Source organism: Salvelinus alpinus, chromosome 2 (genome assembly GCF_045679555.1).
Source record: "Salvelinus alpinus chromosome 2, SLU_Salpinus.1, whole genome shotgun sequence".
Taxonomy (NCBI): domain Eukaryota; kingdom Metazoa; phylum Chordata; class Actinopteri; order Salmoniformes; family Salmonidae; genus Salvelinus; species Salvelinus alpinus.
In genome coordinates, this window is record NC_092087.1 from 129,650,433 (window position 1) to 129,672,366 (window position 21,934).

At 42.1% G+C, this 21,934-nt stretch overlaps 2 protein-coding genes across 3 annotated transcripts in view; one reads left to right on the forward strand and one right to left on the reverse strand.

Moving 5' to 3' along the window:
- Positions 1 to 1,590: 1,590 nt before the first annotated feature.
- Positions 1,591 to 2,748, reverse strand: LOC139568784 (microtubule-associated proteins 1A/1B light chain 3C-like). Its single transcript, XM_071390865.1, has 4 exons — positions 2,528 to 2,748; positions 2,391 to 2,446; positions 2,195 to 2,301; positions 1,591 to 1,954 (listed from the first exon to the last, which is right to left on the reverse strand). The coding sequence occupies exons 1-4, from the start codon at positions 2,586 to 2,588 to the stop codon at positions 1,747 to 1,749; spliced, it is 432 nt and encodes a 143-aa protein (XP_071246966.1). The 5' UTR covers positions 2,589 to 2,748; the 3' UTR covers positions 1,591 to 1,746.
- Positions 2,749 to 3,451: 703 nt separating this feature from the next.
- The window catches only part of LOC139568783 (striatin-like), a 95,859-nt gene continuing 77,376 nt past the window's right edge, over positions 3,452 to 21,934 (forward strand). The window contains exon 1 of one of the 2 annotated variants that reach the window (XM_071390864.1): positions 3,452 to 3,824. In XM_071390864.1, the coding sequence (XP_071246965.1) occupies positions 3,603 to 3,824 (222 nt within the window). In that variant the 5' untranslated portion in view covers positions 3,452 to 3,602. The remainder of the gene's footprint in view (positions 3,825 to 21,934) is intronic. The other variant, XM_071390863.1, reaches the window with a different exon arrangement.

Consider the following 21,934-nt stretch of genomic DNA (forward strand, 5'->3'; position numbering starts at 1 on the left):
TATCTGCCTTCTATAGACAATTCTCATTACTATAACAACTATGGTGTTCTTGCATATTGCTAAATCATCTTTATGGAGTCAAACATTTCACAACTAGCTACAGAACACATTTTAATTGCTGCCTCACAACTAACAATCTTGAAATCAATATTCACTAAAATCCAGAAATATAAATGTACCTAAAATAAGCAGCTTTTAAATAGCTTTATTCTAAAAGGATAATGTACTTGTTCATGTCACTAGGACCATTTGATGACCATTTTGGAAATGTGTTTCAAGTGATAGGCCTACACTCTTGGATCACATGGATGGATTATTTAACCCAAAATAAAATGCAAATCAATCAGTTTAGATTTACTGGACTTAAGGGCGGATTTCAAATTCAGAAAGTGATGAACATTTTTCTGGGTTAACCCATCTCCCTGCCATAAGGAAAGTGTCCAGTCCCTTGCAGTGCAGACCTGTGACCACATGCTGCAACAATTAGGCTGAGCTTAAGAGCAATAAGACCTCAGTGAGTCAGTGAAGGTGCTACTGGGTCCATACAAAAAAAGATCATGTTTGAAATGCATCAGTCCAGTCAAATAGGCTAATTTACACTACCAAAACTTTTCTAGAAGTTGAAATGGCTCTCTTGCTTGTATACATTTGGCAGCCTCTAAACTAAAGAGCCTTCAAGTACTTCAGCCTTACAAGATCCAAAATCTCCAAATTCAAACCATTCTGTGCAGTCATACAGATATAAGCTGGTTGAACAATACTGCCACCTTCAGGAGGATTGTTCCTATTCATGAGTACCACTGAATGCAGTCCCCTAACACTTCAATCAGCCCTTGGTTTAAATACTTTGTATAGCCTGCCTGAAATGCCAGAGGAGAGGGTTGTGGTTTTGGGGCTATTTTATTGGTTCATTAAGCCAAGCAAGTTGTCAAGCACAGCTTTCAAGTAGTATTTAAACTGAGGTCTGATCCCCAATAGGGCAAAAATGGACCGATATTGGATTGAATAGTTATGTGTTGACACAGGCAGCCCAATTCTGATCTTTCATCATCTGGTCTTTTGACCAGATATGTACAAGAACCTAGAGTATAGGAGTCGACTTGGAGGGAATTGGGCAACAGGTCCTTCCTTGATAACTGATGCCTCAGAGTCCCTATTGAAGGCAATGTCCAAGTCTACACATTTTTGGGAAATTAAATGAAGGAGCATGAGTGACAAAAATAAGTGCAATATGCTGAAATCACTGCACCATGTTTGCTAAAGTACTAAGTTATCCCAATTTCAGTTTGTGACCAAATATTGTACCACTGAAGTGTTCGCAGTTGCAGATGAGAACTTGTTCTCAACTAGCCTACCTGATTTAATTTATTTAAAGTCACTTTTCAATAATGAAACATTTCTCAGCTGCTTTAGTCTGGCATACAAACCAAAAAAGGAAGCAAAACCTCTAAAATAAAGCACAGATCTACGCTTCTTAAACATGTTTAACAAGAAAAACCTACACCTCCCATTTCTATGCGAAATTGTTTTTTTAGCCCAAAAAGTTAAATATTGCCGCTTTAAGCAATGTAATACAGAGCATGGTCGTCAAAAGTTTGAAACATTTATTACCTTAAAAACAATATACAAAAACATTGAGTAATATTAAATATCCATATATTGCATTTTATATCTATACACGAAGTTCAGTTATTGGGCCTGCCAAAAGCCGAGGCCTCACATTATCCAATCGTGCAATTTGTCTTCTCAAACATTTCCAGCAATTGGCAATGACTCCTCATGGATTTCAACACAATTACCAAACATTTCTTGAGAAGCATAGGTCATGTAGAGAAAGCCATCGTCATCTTTATGGTCCTTGTAGACTTGCGCCATGGTAAGAGACATGCTGGCCAGGCCACTATTATTGATGAGCAGGTAGAACGCTTGACTCTGCATCAGAGACATACGATTTCTGAAACGAGAACGTGCAGAAAGTATTGACAGGACGTAATCAAATGTAGAAATTATCTTGCACAAACTCAAGTAATTTAAAAGTAGTGACAGTCGCGCGCGGCACTCGAGGCTGATTCATATCAGGTGTTAACCAAGTTTGAAATGATGCACGAGTTCTTAACCAAACATTGAAGACATGATTTAAGTCATGTCACGTTAAATAACATTTTCAGCAAAACGTTTCTCAAAGGAGACACACCTTATAATGGTGACAAACTGAGTCATGGACAGTTCTTGGGGGACCAGGAATTTCGTTTTATCAAGAGGCGGCAAGTACTTCTCCCGTTGATACCTTTCAATTATCACCTGTGTGTGGGTGGAAATGTCACTTTTAGAAGGTGCAAATTCAATGGAACTTCAGGGTCGAATACGGTTTTAGAAATAAGCGAACTTACCGGAATTTTAGTTGGAAACTTTGTTCGGATCCCCGCGACCTCCTGTTTTCTCGTGGCTGTTTGGGATGGAAAACGTGGATGAGATTATAAAGCAACGCATAGCCTACCACATGCAAAGCAATACATTCAATAATCACCAAAGCTTTTTCTCTGCTTGAAGGACTTGGGGTGCTGTGGTTTCTCAAATGGAGGCATCATGTGGGCAAGTGGCTCCTCTCTTCAATTCCTGCTGTCTGATCTAGGCTGTACAATTTAACCATGTAGATCAGCCAACAGAAATTAAATAGTGTGGTTGCAGTGACGTATCACCTGATTACCAATGGGGTTGTGTCAGCACGCTTCATATGGCTAATGAATTGACCGTGCGTAATGACTCGGCTGTGTGTAAAACCAATCCAAATGGTTAAGATCTAATAAATGACCTGATTGTAATGTTTCATGTAATTGATGTTTGAAAATAAGACTGTTTGAATTACTAAACATTATATAGAGGTAATTTAGTTATTAAAATATCTTACACACAAATCATATATAGAGGCCTTATAATCTTCTCACACTAAAGTAGGCCCTACATCATGTGTGGGCAACATTTTGTTTAATGTATTTTCGTGGATTTCAAAGGACGTGAAATTCAGTCAGGGGGTCGTGGATGATAGGCTTGGGTGTGTGTGCTATGTAAACAACTCGATGAATGGCTCTATGGAATGCATAGATACATTAATGGAATGTGCTATAATATATGAAATATGGCTACCACAGACACACTTCTGTAGCATACATTATGACATTTTCAATTTAAGTTACAAAAAAATATACTCCGTAGGCCAATTAAAGAAAATGACATAAAAAAAAAGAGAACAAGCGCATTTTAGGTTGAAAATGCAGCTATATCTTCTTTGAACTTCAAATTCCATCATACGTAGGATACAACAGTTGTCAACAGCGCATTTATATCCGGTTGGCTTATTCCAGTGTGAATCGTGTAAATCGACCAATGGGTAAAGAAAACACTGGATGTGGGTGGGAGCTGAGTGTGAACGTCATCAATTGACAGCTGGCTGCTCAGACATGAACGTGCCTGCCCAGTAGAGAGAGCTGTAGGTAGCTATTTCCTTTCCATTTCATATCACAGGGGCGGTTAAAGGAAAACCCATCCGTCTGAGCACAGTCGTGCCAGCTTGTGCGAACTGAACCCACACACCTGGCCTGGGCATGGACGAACAGGCAGGGCCCGGCGTGTTCTTTAACAACAACAACAACAACTCGGGTTTGCCAGGCGCTGGCAAAGGACCGCAGCAGCCGGGCGACGTCGGTGGCGGAGAGGCGGCCAGGGCTCATTACAACATTCCGGGGATATTGCACTTTCTGCAACACGAATGGGCCCGCTACGAGGTGGATAGAGCGCAATGGGAGGTGGAGCGAGCCGAATTGCAGGTAAACCACGTCAAAATGCCCTGCTTATTTTTGGTGGGGGGGTTACGTTGTTGAGTCTGCCCTAGGAAGATTGAAATTTGTGTCAGGAAGCTTACTCGCGCGCTACGGTCTTTGTGGCGAGAACTGCTCGAGCTACGTAGCTACTAGAGTAGTCTTGGTCGGATGACGTTTGTCGCTATAGCACAGGTTTCCCGACCTCGGTCATGGGAAACCCTGTGCTAAGTCGGTTGAATAATATAAAAATGATTCTGATGAACAGTGAAGTTGATTCATGCACTCAAAAGTCAGTGACATGAGTCTTTATTGTGCCTTATGACTTCTCTTAAATGCCATGTCGTAAATATATCAGAGGTAAGGCTTTTAGCATAATGTGATGTGCAGGCCTTGATTGAGTTGTAGCTCGCAGTGTAAAAAAATAAATATATAAACGCAACAATTTCTAAGAATTTACTGAGTTACAGTTAATGTAAGGAAATCAGTCAATTGAAATAAATTCATCAGGCACTAATCTTTAGATTTCACATGACTGGTAATACAGATATGCATCTGTTGGTCACAGATACCTTAAACAAAAAGGTAGGGGCATGGATCAGAACCAGTCAGTATGTGGCGTGACCACCATTTGCCTCATGCAGTGTGACATCTCCTTCGCATATAGTTGATCAGGCTGTTGATTGTGTTGATTGGCGGGAACTGGAACATACTGTCGTACACGTCGATCCAGAGCATCTCAAACATGCTCAATGGGTGACGTTTCTGTTGAGTGTGCAGGCCATGGAAGAACAGGGACATTTTATAGATTCCAGGAATTGTGTACAGATCCTTCCGACATGGCCGTGCATTATCATACTAAAACATGAGGTGATGGAGACGGATGAATGGCATGACATTGGGCCTCAGGATCTCATCACGGTATCTCTGTGCATTCCAATTGCCATTGATAAAATGCAGTTTGTTGTCAATAGCTTATGCCTGCCCATACCATAACCCCACCGCCACCATGGGACACTGTTCACAATGTTGACATCACCAAACCACTCGCCATCATGTGGTCTGCGGTTGTGAGGCCTGCCAAATTCTCTTAAATGACATTGGAGGAGGCTTATGGTAGAGAAATTAACATTCAATTATCTGCCAACAGCTCTGGTGGACATTCCTTTAGTCAGCATGCCAATCGCATGCTCCCTCAACTTGAGACATCTGTGGCATTGTGTTGTTACAAGGTGCACCTATGTAATGATCATGCTGTTTAATCAGCTTCTTGATATGCCACACCTGTCAGGTGGATGGATTATCTTGGCAAAGGAGAAAATGCTCACTAACAGGGAGGTAAACAATTTTGTGCAGAATTTGAGAGAACATTTCTGGGATCTTTTATTTCAGCTCATGAAACATGGGACCAACACTTTTCATGTTGCGTTTATATTTTTGTTCAGTGTATGTGAGCGCCTCCAAACATTGCTAACCAAGGCCAGTGCCAAGCTAAGTGCTATCCTACGCAGTCAATAGTGCGTGGGCGCTAGATCTGCACAATTGTCTAGGCTTGATGTGCATTCCCGATAATACACTTGTGTCCACTGTAGACCGGCTCGTACATAAGGTATCCTCTATTCAGGCCACGAAGGTATAACTTTCCTACTTAACTAGCTTAAATGGAAAGAAGGTGGGGAATAAACAGGGAAAATATGCATACCTTAGTTATGAAACACAATTTTCCACCAACATTTTTGGATTTTATGACAATTTAGGATGATGTACACCGTGTTCAGCCAAGGGTGTGCAACATCCAAAATTGTCCAAAAATGGTGTTGGAAAATTTTTCATAAAGAAAGTATGCTTATTTTCCAGTTTTATTCTACCTTCAGGCCATTAAAGCTAGATGATAGTGCATTGGCGCTAGATCTGCACAATCGGCTGCCTAGGCTAGCTAATTGCGCTCTCCAGAAATGACTCAAGCTTTCTCTGCTGCTCTTACGTATTACATAATTTACAGCACAACTTATGGCTTTTATGACGGTGCATTCATAAATTTCAATAGGCATTTTTAAAATTTTAAAGGGTAATGCTTCATCAGATTCTAAATTAATTATGTGTTACTGTACGTGGCATTTGTGCATCATTTACTTTGAGAATGTTCTGCCTCAATCAAAGCAGGCTTTCATTTCTTTCTTATTGTGCCTTTATGAAGAAGAGCGAATAGGCCTAGATGTCGAAGTTGTATTATCGGTATTGCAGATACCCGCCTGATTCCGGAGTAGGTTTTTTAAATGTTCCTTCCCATTTACTTCAAGTGCTTATCAGTAGTAGAGGGAGCTCATTGGCAAGCGACAAATGAGTGTCAGAACTGCTCAACTGGCATTGAGCAGAAACCAATTTCATATCGTAATGCATTTGTTCTGCTACCATTCCATTATATAGTGTAGTAGCGACCCTGCATTCCATTAAAGTCTTAGCTGAGCAAACGTAAAAATCTAGTAGACAGGATATACAGTGCCTTTGGAAGCTATTCACACCTTTTTACAAAAATGTAATTAATAAAAAATGAAACACGGAAATGTCTTGAGTCAATAAGTATTCAACCCCTTTGTTATGGCAAGCCTAAATGTGTTCAGGTCAAAAGAAATGTGCTTAACAAGTACCCTAATAAGTTGCATGTACTCACTCTGTGCAATAATATACTGAACAAAAATGTAAACGTAACATGCAACAATTACAAAGATTTTGCTGAGTTACAGTTCAGACAAGGAAATCATGTCATTTGAAATAAATTCATTAGGCCCTAATCTATGGATTTCACATGACTGGGTGGGCCTGGGAGGGCATAGGCCCACCCACTGGGGAGCCAGGCTTAGCCAATCAGAATTAGTTTTTTCCCCACAAAAGGGCTTTATTACAGACAAAGACTCCTCAGCACCAAATGCTCACTAACAGGAATGTAAACAAATTTGTGCAGAACATTTGAGAGAAATAAGCTTTTAGTTCGTATGGAACATTTCTGGGATCTTTTATTTCGGCTCGTGAAACATGGGCACCAGCACTTAACATGTTTTTGTTCAGTGTAGTTCGTAACACTTATTTGAATGATTATCCAATCTCTGGTTTTACCCAACACATACAATTATCTGTAAGGTCCCTCAGTTGAGTAGTGAATTTCAAGCACAGATTCAACCACAAAGACCAGGGAGCTTTTCCAATGCCTCGCAAAGAAGGGCACATATTGGTAGATTAGTAACAAAAAAAAAAAAGCAGACACTGAATATCTCTTTCAGCATGGTGAAGATATTAATTACACTTTGGATGGTGTCTCAATACACCCAGTCACTACAAAGATACAGGTGTACTTCCTAACTCAGTTCCCAGAGAGGACGGAACCACTTAGGGATTTCACCATGAGGCCAATGGTGACTTTAAAACAGTTACAGAGTTTCATGGCTGTGATGGGTGAAAACTGAGAAAGGATCAACAACATTGTAGTTACTGCACAATACTAACCTAAATGACAAAGTGAAAAGAAGGAAGTCGGTACAGAATAAAAAATTGTCCAAAACATGTGTCCTGTTTGCAATAAAGCACTAAAGTAATACTGCAACAAATGTTGCAAAGAAACTCACTTTTTTTCCTGAATACAAAGCTGAGTACCACTCGGTCATATTTTCAAGCATGGTGTTGGCTGCATCATGTTATGGATATGCTCATCACCTGAAGGACTAGGGTGTTTTTTTGGATAAAAAGAAACCCGAATAGAGTTAAGCACAAAATCCTAGAGGACAACCTGGTTCAGACTGCTTTCCAACAGACACTGGGAGACAAATTCACCTTTCAGCAGGATAATACTCTAAAACACAAGGCCAAATCTACACGAGTTGCTTACAAAGATGATATTGAATGTTCTTGAGTGGCCTAGTTACAGTTTTGATTTAAATCAGCTTGTAAATCTATGGCAAGTCTTGGTCAACAACCAATAACAGAGCAAGAGTTGACAAAATAATAATTGGCAAATATTGTAAAATCCAGGTGTGCAAAGCTCATAGACCCAAAAAGACTCACAGCTGTAATCGCTGCCAAAAGTGATTCTAACATGTATTGACTCAGTGGGGGGGGGGGGTTGAATACTTATCTAATCAAGATATATTAGTGTTCTATTTTTCATTGGTCTTTAAATAATATTTTGAAATGTTCTTTCTCATTGACAGAGTATTTTGTGTAGACCGTAAATATTGTATTTTTTATAATAAAAAAAGACAATGAAATTAGTCCCAAATTCTAACACAACTAAATGTGGAAAAGGTCAAGGGGTGTGACGAAAGCGTTTTGCTTCTAGAAACTACTGGAGAATAATTGAATTGGACAGAGCAGATGGAGATGTTTCTGAACCTTCGTTAGGGCCCTACTCAACAAGCTGACCTGGAAGTGCCTGTGTTAAAACGTGGGCGGGGAATGCCCACCACAGAGCGCTCAACATTGACTGCACTGAGAGCTTTTTAAAAATGTTTTTTAACGTTAGTTAGTCACTAGTATGTGGACACCGGTGGTCACCCAACTCTCTGTTTCCATGTCCTTGTGCTAGAGTGTTGTGACACACCAACCTGGTCGTATTATTTCGTATTATTCTGTAAGTAAATCCTAGACACTATATTTAGTGTTATCTGTTACGTTTCGTATGGTTTGTATTATTTTGTTGATGTGAATCACCCATTTCGTATGACACTACATGACCAAAAGTGTATGTGAACACCTGCTTGTAGAACATCTCATTCCAAAATTATGGGCATTAATATGGAGTTAATCCCCCCCCCCCTTTGCTCCTATAACAGCCACTCTTCTGGCAAGGCTTTCCCCTAGATGTTGGAACATTGCTGCGGGGACTTGCTTCCATTCAGCCACAGAGCATTAGTGAGGTTGGGCACTGGTGTTGGGAGATTAGGCCTGACTCACAGTAGGAGTTCCAATTCATCCCGAAGGTGTTCGATGGGGTTGAGGTCAGGGCTCTGTGCAGGCTAGTCAAATTATTCCACACCAATCTAGACAACCCATTTCTGTATGGACCTCACGTTGTGCATGGGGGCATTGTCATGTTGAAACAGGAAAGGCTGTTCCCCAAACTGTTGCCACAAAGTTGGAAGCACAGAACAGTCTAGAACGTCATTGTATGCTGTATCATTAAGATTTCCCTTCACTAAAACTAAGAGGCCTAGCCCAAACCATGAAAAACAGCCACAGACCATTATTCCTCCTCCACCAAACTTTACAGTTGGCACTTCATTGGGGCAGGCAGCATTCTCCTGGCGTCCGCCAAACCCAGACTCGTCCTCAGTGTGCCAGATGGTGAAGTGTGATTCATCACTCCAGAGAACACGTTTCCACTGCTTCAGTCCAATGGTGGCGAGCTTTACACCACTCCAGCCAACGCTTGGCATTGTGCATGGTGATCTCAGGCTTGTGTGTGGCTGCTCGGTCATGGAAACAAAAAGTTATTGTGCTGACATTGCTTCCAGAGGCAGTTTGGAACTAGGTAGTGAGTGTTGCAACCTAGAACAGACAATTTTTACTCGCTACAGCAATCGGTGGTCCCGTTCTGTGAGCTTGTGTGGCCTACCACTTCGGCTGAGCCGATGTTGCTCCTAGATGTTTCCACTTCACAATAACAGCACTTACAGTTGACCGGGGCAGCTCTAGCAGGGCAGAAATTTGACAAAATGACTTATTGGAAAGGTGCCATCTTATGACGGTGACATTTTGAAAGTCACTGAGCTCTTCAGTAAGGCCATTCTACTGCCAATGTTTGTCTATGGAGATTGTATGGCTGTGTGCTTGATTTTATATACCTGTCAGCAACGGGTGTTGCTGAAATAGCCAAAGCCACTAATTTGAAGGGGTGTCCACATACTTTTTCTTGCCATTGTATATATATACACAAAAGTATGTGAACCCTTTGGAATTACATAGATTTCTGCATAAATTGGTCATCATCAAATTTGATCTGATCTTCATCTAAGTCACAACAATAGAAAAACATAGTGTGCTTAAACTAATAACACACAAATTATTGTATTTTTCTTGTTTATATTGAATACATAATTTAAACATTCACATTGTAGGTTGGAAAAAGTGTGTGAACCCCTAGGCTAATGACTTCGCTGAAAGCTAATTGGAGTCAGGAGTCAGCTAACCTGGAGTCCAATCAATGAGACATGAATGGAGATGTTGGTTAGAGCTGCCTTGCCCTATAAAAAACACTCACAAAATGTGAGTTTGCTATTCACAAGAAACATTGCCTGATGTGAACTATGCCTTGAACAAAAGAGATCTCAGAAGACATAAGATTAAGAATTGTTGACTTGCATAAAGCTGGAAAGGGTTACAAAACTATCTATAAAAGCCTTGATGTTCATCAGTCCATGGTAAGACAAATTGTCTATAAATGGAGTAAATTCAGCACTGTTGCTACTCTCCCTATGAGTGGCTGTCCTGCAAAGATGACTGCAAGAGCACAGCGCACAATGCTCAATGAGGTTAAGAAGAATCCGAGAGTGTCAGCTAAAGTCTTACAGAAATCTCTGCAACATGCTAACATCTCTGTTGCCGAGTCTCCGATATGTAAAACACTAAACAAGAATGGTGTTCATGTGAGGACACTACGGAAGAAGCCACTGCGGTCCAAAAAAACCATTGCTGCACATCTGAAGTTTTGCAAAGTTGCACCTGGATGTTTTGCAGGAGAATGTAAGGCTATATGTCCGCCAATTGAAGCTCAACAGAAGTTGGGTGATGCAACAGGACAACGACCCAAAACACAGAAGTAAATCAACAACAGAATGGCTTCAACAGAAGAAAATACGCCTTCTGGAGTTGCCTAGTCAGAGTCCTGACCTTAACCCGATTTGCGATGTTGTGGTATGACCTCGAGAGCAGTTCACACCAGACATCCCAAGAATATTGCTGAACTGAAGCAGAAATCCTGGTATTTCCTAAGGGTTCGCATACTTTTTCTTGCCACTGTGTGTGTGTGTGTTTTTCTCTGGGCTGGGTCCTATTCGAAATGGCTGCCTTTGTGACCTTTGCTGTCGGAGTTGGACAATAACATCCGACGATCACCGACAGGCACTGGCTGGCCTAGCGTTTTGACCCCGAAGTACTGCTGTTGCACAACACTGGGAATCCATGACATCACATTGTGTGTGTGTGTAATAGTGATTCTTTAACCCACTCAGAGCTTCTCTCTGCCTCTGCTCCTCCTTTGCCCCAGAGGTTGTCTGGCATCATCACCACTTTTCCTTCCCTATTCCCCACACTATAAATACGTTGCAGAGAAGGCGAAGACGGGAGTTGGTGCAGAAAGAAACAACCAATGGGAGAAAGAACCGATCAATGTTCACCAGCTCCTGTTGGGAGATCTCACTGTTTTTTTTCTTCTTCTAGTCTACATAACCCACACTTAATGTAAGTGCTGGGTCTCTGAGGAAGACAATACATCGGCCTGTTCAGCCTATTTCTTTGCCTTTGCGTGCACTAAGCAGCCCCCCCCCCCCCCTCCATCTGAGATGCCTGTCAGCATTTGGTATTCAAGTCCCTCAGATATAGTCCTTTTCCTCGTCCAGAGGCTGCCTGTGTTGTTGGGATCTTTCTGATCTCACGGCTTGTCGTCTTCCGCGTGTTCTTCAACGACCCATTAAAAACCAGTTTGAGTTTGTTTTTAAGTGACTCATGCCACAGAGCTGACACTGCGAATGTCGTGGCTCCCTGCCCCATCGTTAAAACAGAGCCCTGTGTTTTTCACAGGAGCAAGCTCCCGACTGCCCAGGCGGAATCTCAGACAGCTATTACCCAGTGCTGGTGAGGTGTGGGAGGGGGTGCCATCCAGTCAGGCATTTCAAACACACACATTCTTGAAATGCTGCCTCCCCAGCATTTTCTTTTTGTGTATATACTCCACCACACTGACTAGTATACTAGTTGACGTGTTACGCCTTTTCTGGGTCATCACATTTTGTAATTTCCCCACAAGTGTTTATTCCAATGACTCCCTTCGACCGCCCGGGTACAGTATGTCCATTTGAGAATGTGTGAAAAAGTTCTCTCTGAAGGAGAGTGTGCGTCTCCAATGGCACTCATTCACTATTTAGTGCACTACTTTTTTACCAGATACGTATGGGTGCTGGTCAAAAGAATTGCACTTTTAAAGGGAATAGGGTGCCATTTGGGATGTAGTCAGAGAGTGTTCTCTCAGGCGGTTGGGTTTACAGTAGCCCAGCACCTCCAGCCTATGAGTAATCATGTCTGGTATTCTAACGAGAGGCCCACCCTGCTAGCACTATGAACACCATCGGTGTGTTTTGCAGGTGTTTATATCAGAAGGTTCTGTCTGGCACCGTGAACAACTGCAGTATTCATACTTGTTTTGCGGTGTTATTTCTTAGCATTTTATTCCACAATGCATTGGCCTTCAGAGGATTTTAAAGATTGCACTTCATGAGTTGTTTCACAACATTAATCATTTTTTAACTTCAGAATCACTTTATTTTTTGTCTTTGGACATTCCGTTTTATATGCTGTACACAACACAGTGCCAAAGCCAATGCCGGACCTCCCTCAGTGCGTGGATACTCAATCAGATCGAGCCATTTATTAAAAATGGTAAGAGGTCACAGGCCAATAGTTAGAACAGGTGGCATCAACCAACTCTGCAATCTCAATTATAATTCTGTGTAATGTACCTTTCTTTTTCCAAATAACACCTTCTACTTCATGATTTGCAGACCACCGTGCTTTCAGTGTGTTTTCCGTCATATCATGCCACTTAAATTATGCAAAGCTATGTAAATAGTGATAGGCTATGGGGGGAATAAGGCCCGCAGGCTACTATTAAAGTATCACTGCTTTGGCGTGTAATTCCATTGCCCCTTTATCTTTTAAGTATTCTTTTTCAGACTTTCGTCTCACTAACTAAATGATTTCGTCAAGAGACCGCTGTGCAATAGCCTTTGCTGTGTGTAGACATGGTATGCCTAGGATTATGCATAACTGACTGCATGTCAAGGCAAAATCTGGACCTTGCTGTCATAGCGCATACTTCAAATTCCAGATCGCTAGTTTTACGGCTTTCCATCCATTATCCCATGTAATGAGGTAGTATATTATAAGACCAGACTATTATCATTCTGCTGTCTGAGGTATGTTTATCTGCTCAGACTTTGCACATTTCCCACCATGTGATGATGACATGACACGGTGTACTCGCCATACATTCAGGAGATCAATTGACACCAGGCAGCAATTTGTCCACTCTGGGGAGAAGGTGTGGAGTCCATCAGACTGGGACTAGTGCATCTATAAGCAGTCTCTCGACCTCTGGATCGGTGGCGGAGGGGGAGAATTGAGACGGAGAGCGCCCCAGAGGCTGACGGCCTACTCCAGTGGAACTCATCTAGCAGCTCCAGAAATACTTTTGGCCCCGCCACAACATGTCAGGTGTAAATATATCTCATAAACCAATTAGAATTTGGAAATATATTCTCCTGCAATTTGTGTAGTAAAAGTGTGACAGTACGAAGGGTACCTCACCTCAAGGCATGAGAGAATAGAAATAATCCAAATTAGCTAGGTTTCCATCCAATTGGCGACAGATTTTCATGTGAATATGATCTGCATCAAATAAATATGCGCATATTCCCATTTTCCATTAAACTGACTTGTTGCGGATAGAAGGCTAGGAGTTATGTAGTGCACATAAAAAGCTTTTTTTTCGCTTAAGTTTTCATGTACCGGCTTTTTTTTTTTTTTACTCTGCCGATGGTTTTCTTACCAAAACGAATTTGATAAATAGCAAACTTGCCCAAGCTGGTTTTGGTGCATGCTCTCTAGACCAGTGGATACCAAACTGTACTGCATGTGGTCTGCAAATTTAGTTTTTTGTTTATTTTTTTTTCTTCCAAAAAGAATAACAGTTGGGAATATTAATTGTATTATAAGCATTATTAGCATTACTTTTCACAATGCTAATTGTTTATTAATAGGCCTTTTAATTTGTTACATTCACTGCTATAATTGACACATTTTGACCGGCAAGATATTTTGTTTTAAAATGTGACTCTGCGAATGGTGGTCCTCGCTTTGAACAATGATTTGGTGGCCCCCGGAACGGTAAAAGGTTGGGAAGCACTGCTCTATACAACAGTTCGCTTGTAAAGTGGACAAGGTATGTTGTATGATGAGACATGGAGAAGATGTTTATTTTATTTTATAGTAGTCAGCCAAGATGGCTGTGGACCACAGTGATCCAAGATGGCGTAGCAGTGCAGACGTCTTTTGTCGTTGTCCCGTGTAAATCCTGTGTAAAAAAGAAAGAAATAATAATAATTCTAACAAATCATATTTTTCAATCTCTTTTTCCATTTTTTAAATTAAATATACCTTCCAGCAACCCGCCTCACCCAATGTGATACGGATCTGCTATTTTTCGACCTTATAGCTAGAACTTCCATCAGATGCTAACCAGCTAATTAGCTACTAGCTATTTAGTCATTGTTAGCCACTGCTAGCGGCCTTTACCTTTAGCTCAGACATCGTCCGCTTTTAGCCTGAATAATACCCGCCAGTCTGCACAGCGCGATATCAACCCTGAGCATATCGGACTGCTTTTCTCCATGACATCACCAGATTCCTGCCGTAAACTCTGGACCATTACCCCAGATAATCGCAGCTAGCTAGCTGCTACCGAGTGGCCCAACCCCGAAGCTAGTCTTGAGCCAGGCCCATCTCCCGGCCTGCTCAGTGGACCCTATGATCACTCGGCTACACAGCTGATGCCTCCCGGACTCTTCACTAACACGACTAGAAGCCACTACATCTCCGGATTCCTGTCGTAAGCTCTGGACCTTTGCATCGGATCATCACAGCTAGCTAGCTGCAGCTGAGTGGCTAACGCCCTTGTCCCGAAGCTAGCATCTGCCGATGTACTTCCGTCCAATGTACCCTCAACTGGCCTTTGTCGGACGTCGATGAAGACGCTTCTGCTAGCCCCGGCCTGCTAACTTTATGAATCACCGTGTCTCCCGCTTGCTAGCATATTAATGACTACCTAACGGCTTCCCTATTTCATCTATAGCTGTTCACTGGACCCTATGATCACCTGGCTACATAGCTGACGCCTGCTGGACTTCATTAATCACTGTACTCCATTTTTTGTTTGTTTATTTTGGCCCCATCCTCGAACTCAGGCCCTGTGTGTAGTTAACTGACCCTCTCTGCCCATTCATCGCCATTTTACCTGTTGTTGTCGTCTTAGCTGATTAGCTGTTGTTGTCTTAGCTAGCTCTCCCAATCAACACCTGTGATTGATTTATGCCTCACTTTATGTCTCTCTGTCAATTTGCCTTGTATACTGTTTAGGGTAGTTATCATTGTTTTATTTTACTGCAGAGCCCCTAGCCCCACTCAACATGCCTCAGATACCTCTTTTGCCCCACCTCCCACACATGCGGTAATCTCACCTAACATAACTAGTGCCTCCAGAGAGATGCAACGTCACTCAATGCCTAGGTTTACCTCCACTGTACCAGCACCCTACCATACCCGTCTGTACATTATGCCCTGAATCTATCCTACCACGCACAGAAATCTGCTCCTTTTATTCTCTGCCCCCAATGCACTAGACAACCAGTTTTGATAGCCGTAAGCCGTACCCTCATCCTACTCCTCCTCTGTTCCCCGGGTGATGTGGAGGTTAGCCCCTGTGTGTCCCCAGGCGCTCTCATTTGTTGACTTCTATAACCGTAAAAGCCTTGGTTTCATGCACGTTAACATCAGAAGCCTCCTCCCTAAGTTTGTTTTACTCACTGCTTTAGCACACTCCACCAACCCTGACGTCCTTGCCGTGTCTGAATCCTGGTGTAGGAAGGCCACCAAAAATTCTGAGATTTCCATCCCCAACTACAACACTTTCTGTCAAGATGAACTGCCAAAGGGGGAGAAGTTAGCCTGCAGAGTTCTGTCATTCTTTCCAGGTCTATGCCCAAACAGTTCGAGCTTCTAATTATTATTATTTTTATCTCCAGAAATAAGTCTCTCACTGTTATAGACCCCCCTCAGCTCACATCTGTGCCCTGGACACCATATGTGAATTGATTGCCCCCCCATCTATCTTCAGAGTTCGTTCGGTTAGGTGACCGAAACTGGGATATGCTTAAAACCCCGGCCGTCCTACAATCTAAGCTAGATGCCCTCAATCTCACACAAAGTATCAAGGAACCCACCAGGTACAACCCTAAATCTGTAAACATGGGCACCCTCATAGATATATTATCCTGACCAACTTGCCCTCCAAATACACCTCTGCTGTTTTCAATCAGGATCTCAGCGATCACTGCCTCATTGCCTGCATCCGTTATGGGTCTGCGGTCAAAGGACCACTCCTCATCACTGTCAAACACTCCCTAAAACACTTTTATGAGCAGGCCTTTCAAATCGACCTGGCCTGGGTATCCTGGAAGGATATTGACCTCATCCCGTCAGTAGAGGATGCCTGGTTGTTCTTTAAAAGTCATTTCCTCACCATCTTAAATAAGTATGCCCCTTTCAAAAAAGGTTGAACTAAGAACAGATATAGCCCTTGGTTCACTCCAGACCTGACTGCCCTCGACCAGCACAAACATCCTGTGGCGTACTGCACTCGCATCGAATAGTCCCCACGATATGCACCTTTTCAGGGAAGTCAGGAACCAATATACACAGTCAGTTAGGATAGCAAAGGCTAGCTTTTTCAAATAGAAATTTACATCCTGTAGCTCTAACTTCAAAAGGTTTTGGGACACTGTAAAGTCCATGGAGAATAAGAGCACCTCCTCCCAGGTGCCCGCTGCACTGACACTAGGAAAAACTGTCACCACCGATAAATCCACGCTAATTTCAGTAAGCATTTCTCTATGGCTGGCTATGCTCTCCTCCTGGCTACCCCTACCCCGGCCAACACCTCCGCACCCCCCACAGCTACTTGCCCAACCCTCCCCAGCTTCTCCTTCACCCAAATCCAGATAGCAGATGTTCTGAAAAACCTGGACCCGTACAAATCAGCCGGGCTAGACAATCTGGACCCTCTCTTTCTAAAATTATCCGCTGCCGTTGTTGCAACCCCTATTACTAGTCTGTTCAACCTCTCTTTCGTATTGTCCGAGATTCCTAAAGATTGGAAAGCTGCCCCGGTCATCCCCCTCTTCAAAGGGGGTGACACTCGAGACCCAAACTGTTACAGACCTATATCCATCCTGCCCTGCCTTTCTAAAGTCTTCAAAAGTCAAGTTAACAAACAGATCACTGACCATTTCGAATCCCACCGTACCTTCTCTGCTGTTTAATCCGGTTTCCGAGCTGGTCATGGGTGCACCTCAGCCACGCTCAAGGTACTAAACAATATCATAACTGTCATCGATACAAGACAGTACTGTGCAGCAGTCTTCATCGATCTGGCCAAGGCTTTCAAATCTGTAAATCACCGTATTCTTCTCGGCACATTCAACAGCCTTGGTTTCTCAAATGACTGGCTCGTCTGGTTCACCAACTACTTCTCAGACAGAGTTCAGTGTGTCAAATCGGAGGGCCTGTTGTCCGGACCTCTGGCGGTCTCTATGGGGGTACCACAGGGTTCAATTCTTGGGCCAACTCTTTTGTCTGTATATATCAATGATGTCACTCTTGCTGCGGTGATTCCTTGATCCACTTCTACGCAGACGACACCATTCTGTATACATCTGGCCCTTCTTTGGACACTGTGTTAACAAACCTCCAGACGAGCTTCAATGCAATACAACTCTCCTTCCGTGGCCTCCAATTGCTCTTAAATATAAGTAAAACTAAATGCATGCTCTTCAACCGATCGCTGCCCGCACCCGCCCGCCCGACTAGCATCACTACTCTGGATGGTTCTGACTTAGAATATGTGGACAACTACAGATCCCTAGGTGTCTGGCTAGACTGTAAACTCTCCTTTCAGACTCATATTAAGCATCTCCAATCCAAAATTAAATTTAGGATCGGCTTCCTGTTTTGCAACAAAGCCTCCTTCACTCACGCTGCCAAACATACCCTCATACCCTATCCTACCGATCCTCGACTTCGGCGACATCATTTACAAAAGAGCCTCCAACACTCTACTCAGCAAATTGGATGCAGTCTATCAGTGTCCTCCGTTTTGCCACCAAAGCCCTATATACCACCCACCACTGCGACCTGTATGCTCTCGTCGGCTGGTCCTCGCCAGACCCACTGGCTCCAGGTGATCTATAAGTAATGTAATGTAAAGCTCCGCCTTACCTCAGCTCACTGGTCACCATAAAAACACCCACCCGTAGCACGCGCTCCAGCAGGTATATCTCACTGGTCATCCCCAAAGCCAACACCTCCTTTGGCTGCCTTTCCTTCCAGTTCTCTGCTGCCAATGACTGGAACGAGTTGCAGAAATTGCTGAAGTTGGAGACTTATATCTCCCTCACTAACTTTAAGCATCAGCTATCAGAGGAGATTGCCGATCGCTGCATCTGTACACAGCCCATCTGTAAATAGCCCGTCCAATTTCCTACCTCATCCCCATATTGTTTTTATTTACTTTTTTTTGTTGCTCTTTTGCACACCAGTATTTCTACTTGCACATCTATCACTCCAGTATTTTGCTAAATTGTAATTACTGCGCTACTCTTGGCCTATTTATTGCCTTACCTCCTTACTCCAATTGCACGCACTGTGTATATATTTTCCTATTGTGTTATTGACTGTACTTTTGTTTATCCCATGTGTAATATATATATTTTTTTGTCGCACCGCTTTGCTTAACTTCTTGGAACTATAGGGGGTGCTGTTCCGCATTAGCATATTTGGGTCTCCAAATTAAACTGCCTCGTGCTAAATTCTTGATCGTACAATATGCATATTATTGTTATTATTGGATAGAAAACACTTTCTAGTTTCTATAGCCGTTGGAATTTTGTCTCTGAGTGGTACAGAACAATATCTACAGCACTTTTCATGACAGGGGTCAGATTTCAGAAATTTTTACCCCTGATCTGGAGTCTGTTTTTAAGGCGACAGTGAATGCTATGAAGAAACCGACACTGCCTACGTCTTCCTCTGGGTGTCTGTACGTCATCACGTTTTGAATGGAGTCTATTGCACAATCACAGCCACTATAAAACAAGAAAACGTGGAAGTACACTCTCTTTTCTTCGCGCGTCACAAGCAGGATGGACATCGGACTTGCCTCATTCCAAATCGTTGTTTAACCAGTAATATTTGTCTGGTCATGTTTTTACTCGTTATAGTTGTTAAAAACATCATAATGTAGTTAATTTGAACCGTTTTATAGCAATTTATATCCGTTTAGTGCGATTCTGAGGAATTTCTTTGTCGTGCACTTTTTAGCTTTGGGAACGTTTCGGGGTCTCGGTCGTTGTTAGTGGACATTTCGAAGGACAGAGGACATCTATCGACCAAAAGAAGTTTATAACATAGAAAGGATACATTGCCCAAGAATCTGATGGAAGAACAGCTCAAAGTAAGCAATATTTAATATGATAAATCGTTGTTCTGTCGAAATATTTTAAACGCATATTTCGCCATTTTGTTTGGTATAGCTTCACTTGGCGAACCCTGTATTGAAAAGTAAGGATAATTTTAAAAATGTAAGTCAGCGGTTGCATTAAGAACTAATTTGTCTTTCGATTCCTGTCAACCCTGTATTTTTTAGTCAAGTATATGATTAGCTTTCGATTAAACTAGATCACTCTGAAAGCTGACGTCCCTCATTTTGATGCTTGAGTTGTGACTATTTCCATTGTATAACCACGGTTTTGTATGGCTAAATATGCACATTTTCGAACAAACTGTATATGTATGTTGTAAAATGATGTTACAGGAGTGTCATCGGAAGAATTCTGAGAAGGTTAGTGAAAAAATTAATATATTTTGGCGGTGATTATGTTATAGCGCTCTTTGGCTGGAATCGATGCTCTGGTAACGTTTTCACATGTGGTATGCTAACTTATCGATTTATTGTGTTTTCGCTGTAAAACGCTTAGAAAATCTGAAATATTGTCTGGAATCACAAGATCTGGGTCTTTCCATTGCTATGCTTTGTCTATTCTTATGAAATGTTTTATTAAGAGTAAATTGGTCATACACGTTGCTCTCTATAGTAATTCTAGTCGTCTTGTGATGGTCGGTGCAATTGTAAACTGTGATTTCTACCTGAAATATGCACTTTTTTCTAACAAAACCTATCCTATACCATAAATATGTTATCAGACTGTCATCTGAAGAGGTTTTTTCTTGGTTAGTGGCTATCAATATCTTAGTTTAGCCGAATTGGTGATAGCACCTGAAGTAGTAAGAAACTGATGGAGTTAGAAAAGTGGTGTATTTTGCTAACGTGTTTAGCTAATAGATTTACATATTTTATCTTCCCTGTAAAACATTTTAAAAATCTGAAATGGTGGCTTTATTCACAAGATCTGTATCTTTCATCTGGTGTCTTGGACTTGTGATTTAATGATATTTAGATGCTACTATCTACTTGTGAAGCTATGCTAGCTATGCTAATCAGTGTGTGGGGGGGTGGGGGGTGATCCCGGGGTAGAGGCTCGTTAGAGGTTAATCTTGGCCAGGTCGCAGTTGTAAATGAGAACTTGTTCTCAACTGGCCTACCTGGTTAAATAAAGGTGAAATAATATTAATAATATAAAATAAATAACTCATATTTTGTCTGTGCATAGGAACCTTACCTCTACCTACATGTACATTTTACCTCAACTAACCTGTGCCACCTAACATTGACTCTGTACCCGTACCCCCCCCCGTATATAGCCTCGCTACTATTATTTATTGTTACTCTTTAATTTTTTTATTTTTTATTTTCCTCTTTTTTTTTAACTTAAGTTTATTTTAGTAAATACTTTCTTAACACTTTTTCTTAACTGCAGTATTGGGTAAGGGCTTGTAAGTAAGCATTTCACTGTAAGGGGAAACAATTCCTGTTGTATTCGTCGCATGTGACAAATACGATTTGATCTGCCTTGTTCATGCTTTTCCACGTCATGGTGGGAGGACAACACAACTTATGCTCTCGTGGCGCCAAGTTTACCTCGACATGTTTATTATATCAATATTCGCTTCCAACGCAATTGTCGAATCGATTTCACCAGCCAGAAAAGTATCATGTGACATGGGACATCTTGGGAAGGTTGAAAACCAGGCGGGCTGCAGCGTTCTGGAGTAAATTTGTGTGTCAGGTATTTCATCCAAATGAATATGGTTGGATGGAAACCTGGTTATTGTCAAACATTTATTGGTGGATAGGTTTCTAGCATGCACAGGAGGCTTTCTGAGATGAGTGTCAGTTTATGTCTTTAAAATTTTTTTTTTTTACCAGTAAACCTTTTTGTTAAAAAATAAAATGTAAATCCCTCTTGCTCTTCTTGGAGAGTGTTGGTGGCTATTGTTTTTAACCCTTTCTATGAAGATATGCCCACACCAAAAAGGCTTTTAAGATGTTTTACAGAGCGCCTTGGAATTTGTTTAGCTTTTCTTGATCCACTTGCTGTTCTAATGGAGTATCTCTGACCTAATGTCATCATCTTTGTGTCTTCGCTATAGCGGCGGAGCTGAAGAAATGACAATGTCGGGTATAATATTCCTGCAGCAGTGTGATCACGGAAGAGCCCTGCCAGCAGTTAGTGTCACATTCCCATAGATGAGTCTCCCAACATCTCTTGGAGATGGAGGGGGTGCGGGCTTCCTCACGTGTCTGGACAGGTGAGCGAATGTCGCGGGGAATGCACAGCGCTCTCGTCATGTGGAAATCACAACAGACTCCACGCGTCATTTGACAGTTGCTATTAGCAATACCACCCAGTCTGTGCCGTAATGCTGCTGGCTGGGGTTTTTAGGTTTTGGATTTATACCCCATGATGCGTTGTTTAAATAATGTAACTTGTATTTTTGTCAATTTAGCAGAGTGACTTAAAGTAGTGAGTGCATGCTTTTCTGTACCGGTATCCCGTGGGAATCGAACCCATAACCCTGGCGTTGCAAGCGCCTTGCCATGCCAACTGAGCCACACAGCACCACTT

What these genes read in the sequence shown, in the direction of transcription:
- LOC139568784 (XM_071390865.1), bottom strand. Translation starts at nt 2,588, where the DNA reads ATGATGCCTCCATTTGAGAAACCACAGCACCCCAAGTCCTTCAAGCAG. An exon ending in CAAGCAGAGAAAAAGCTTTG is followed by an intron (nt 2,447 to 2,527) that starts GTGATTATTGAA and finishes CATCCCAAACAG; the next exon opens with CCACGAGAAAACAGGAGGTC. An exon ending in AGTTTCCAACTAAAATTCCG is followed by an intron (nt 2,302 to 2,390) that starts GTAAGTTCGCTT and finishes ACCCACACACAG; the next exon opens with GTGATAATTGAAAGGTATCA.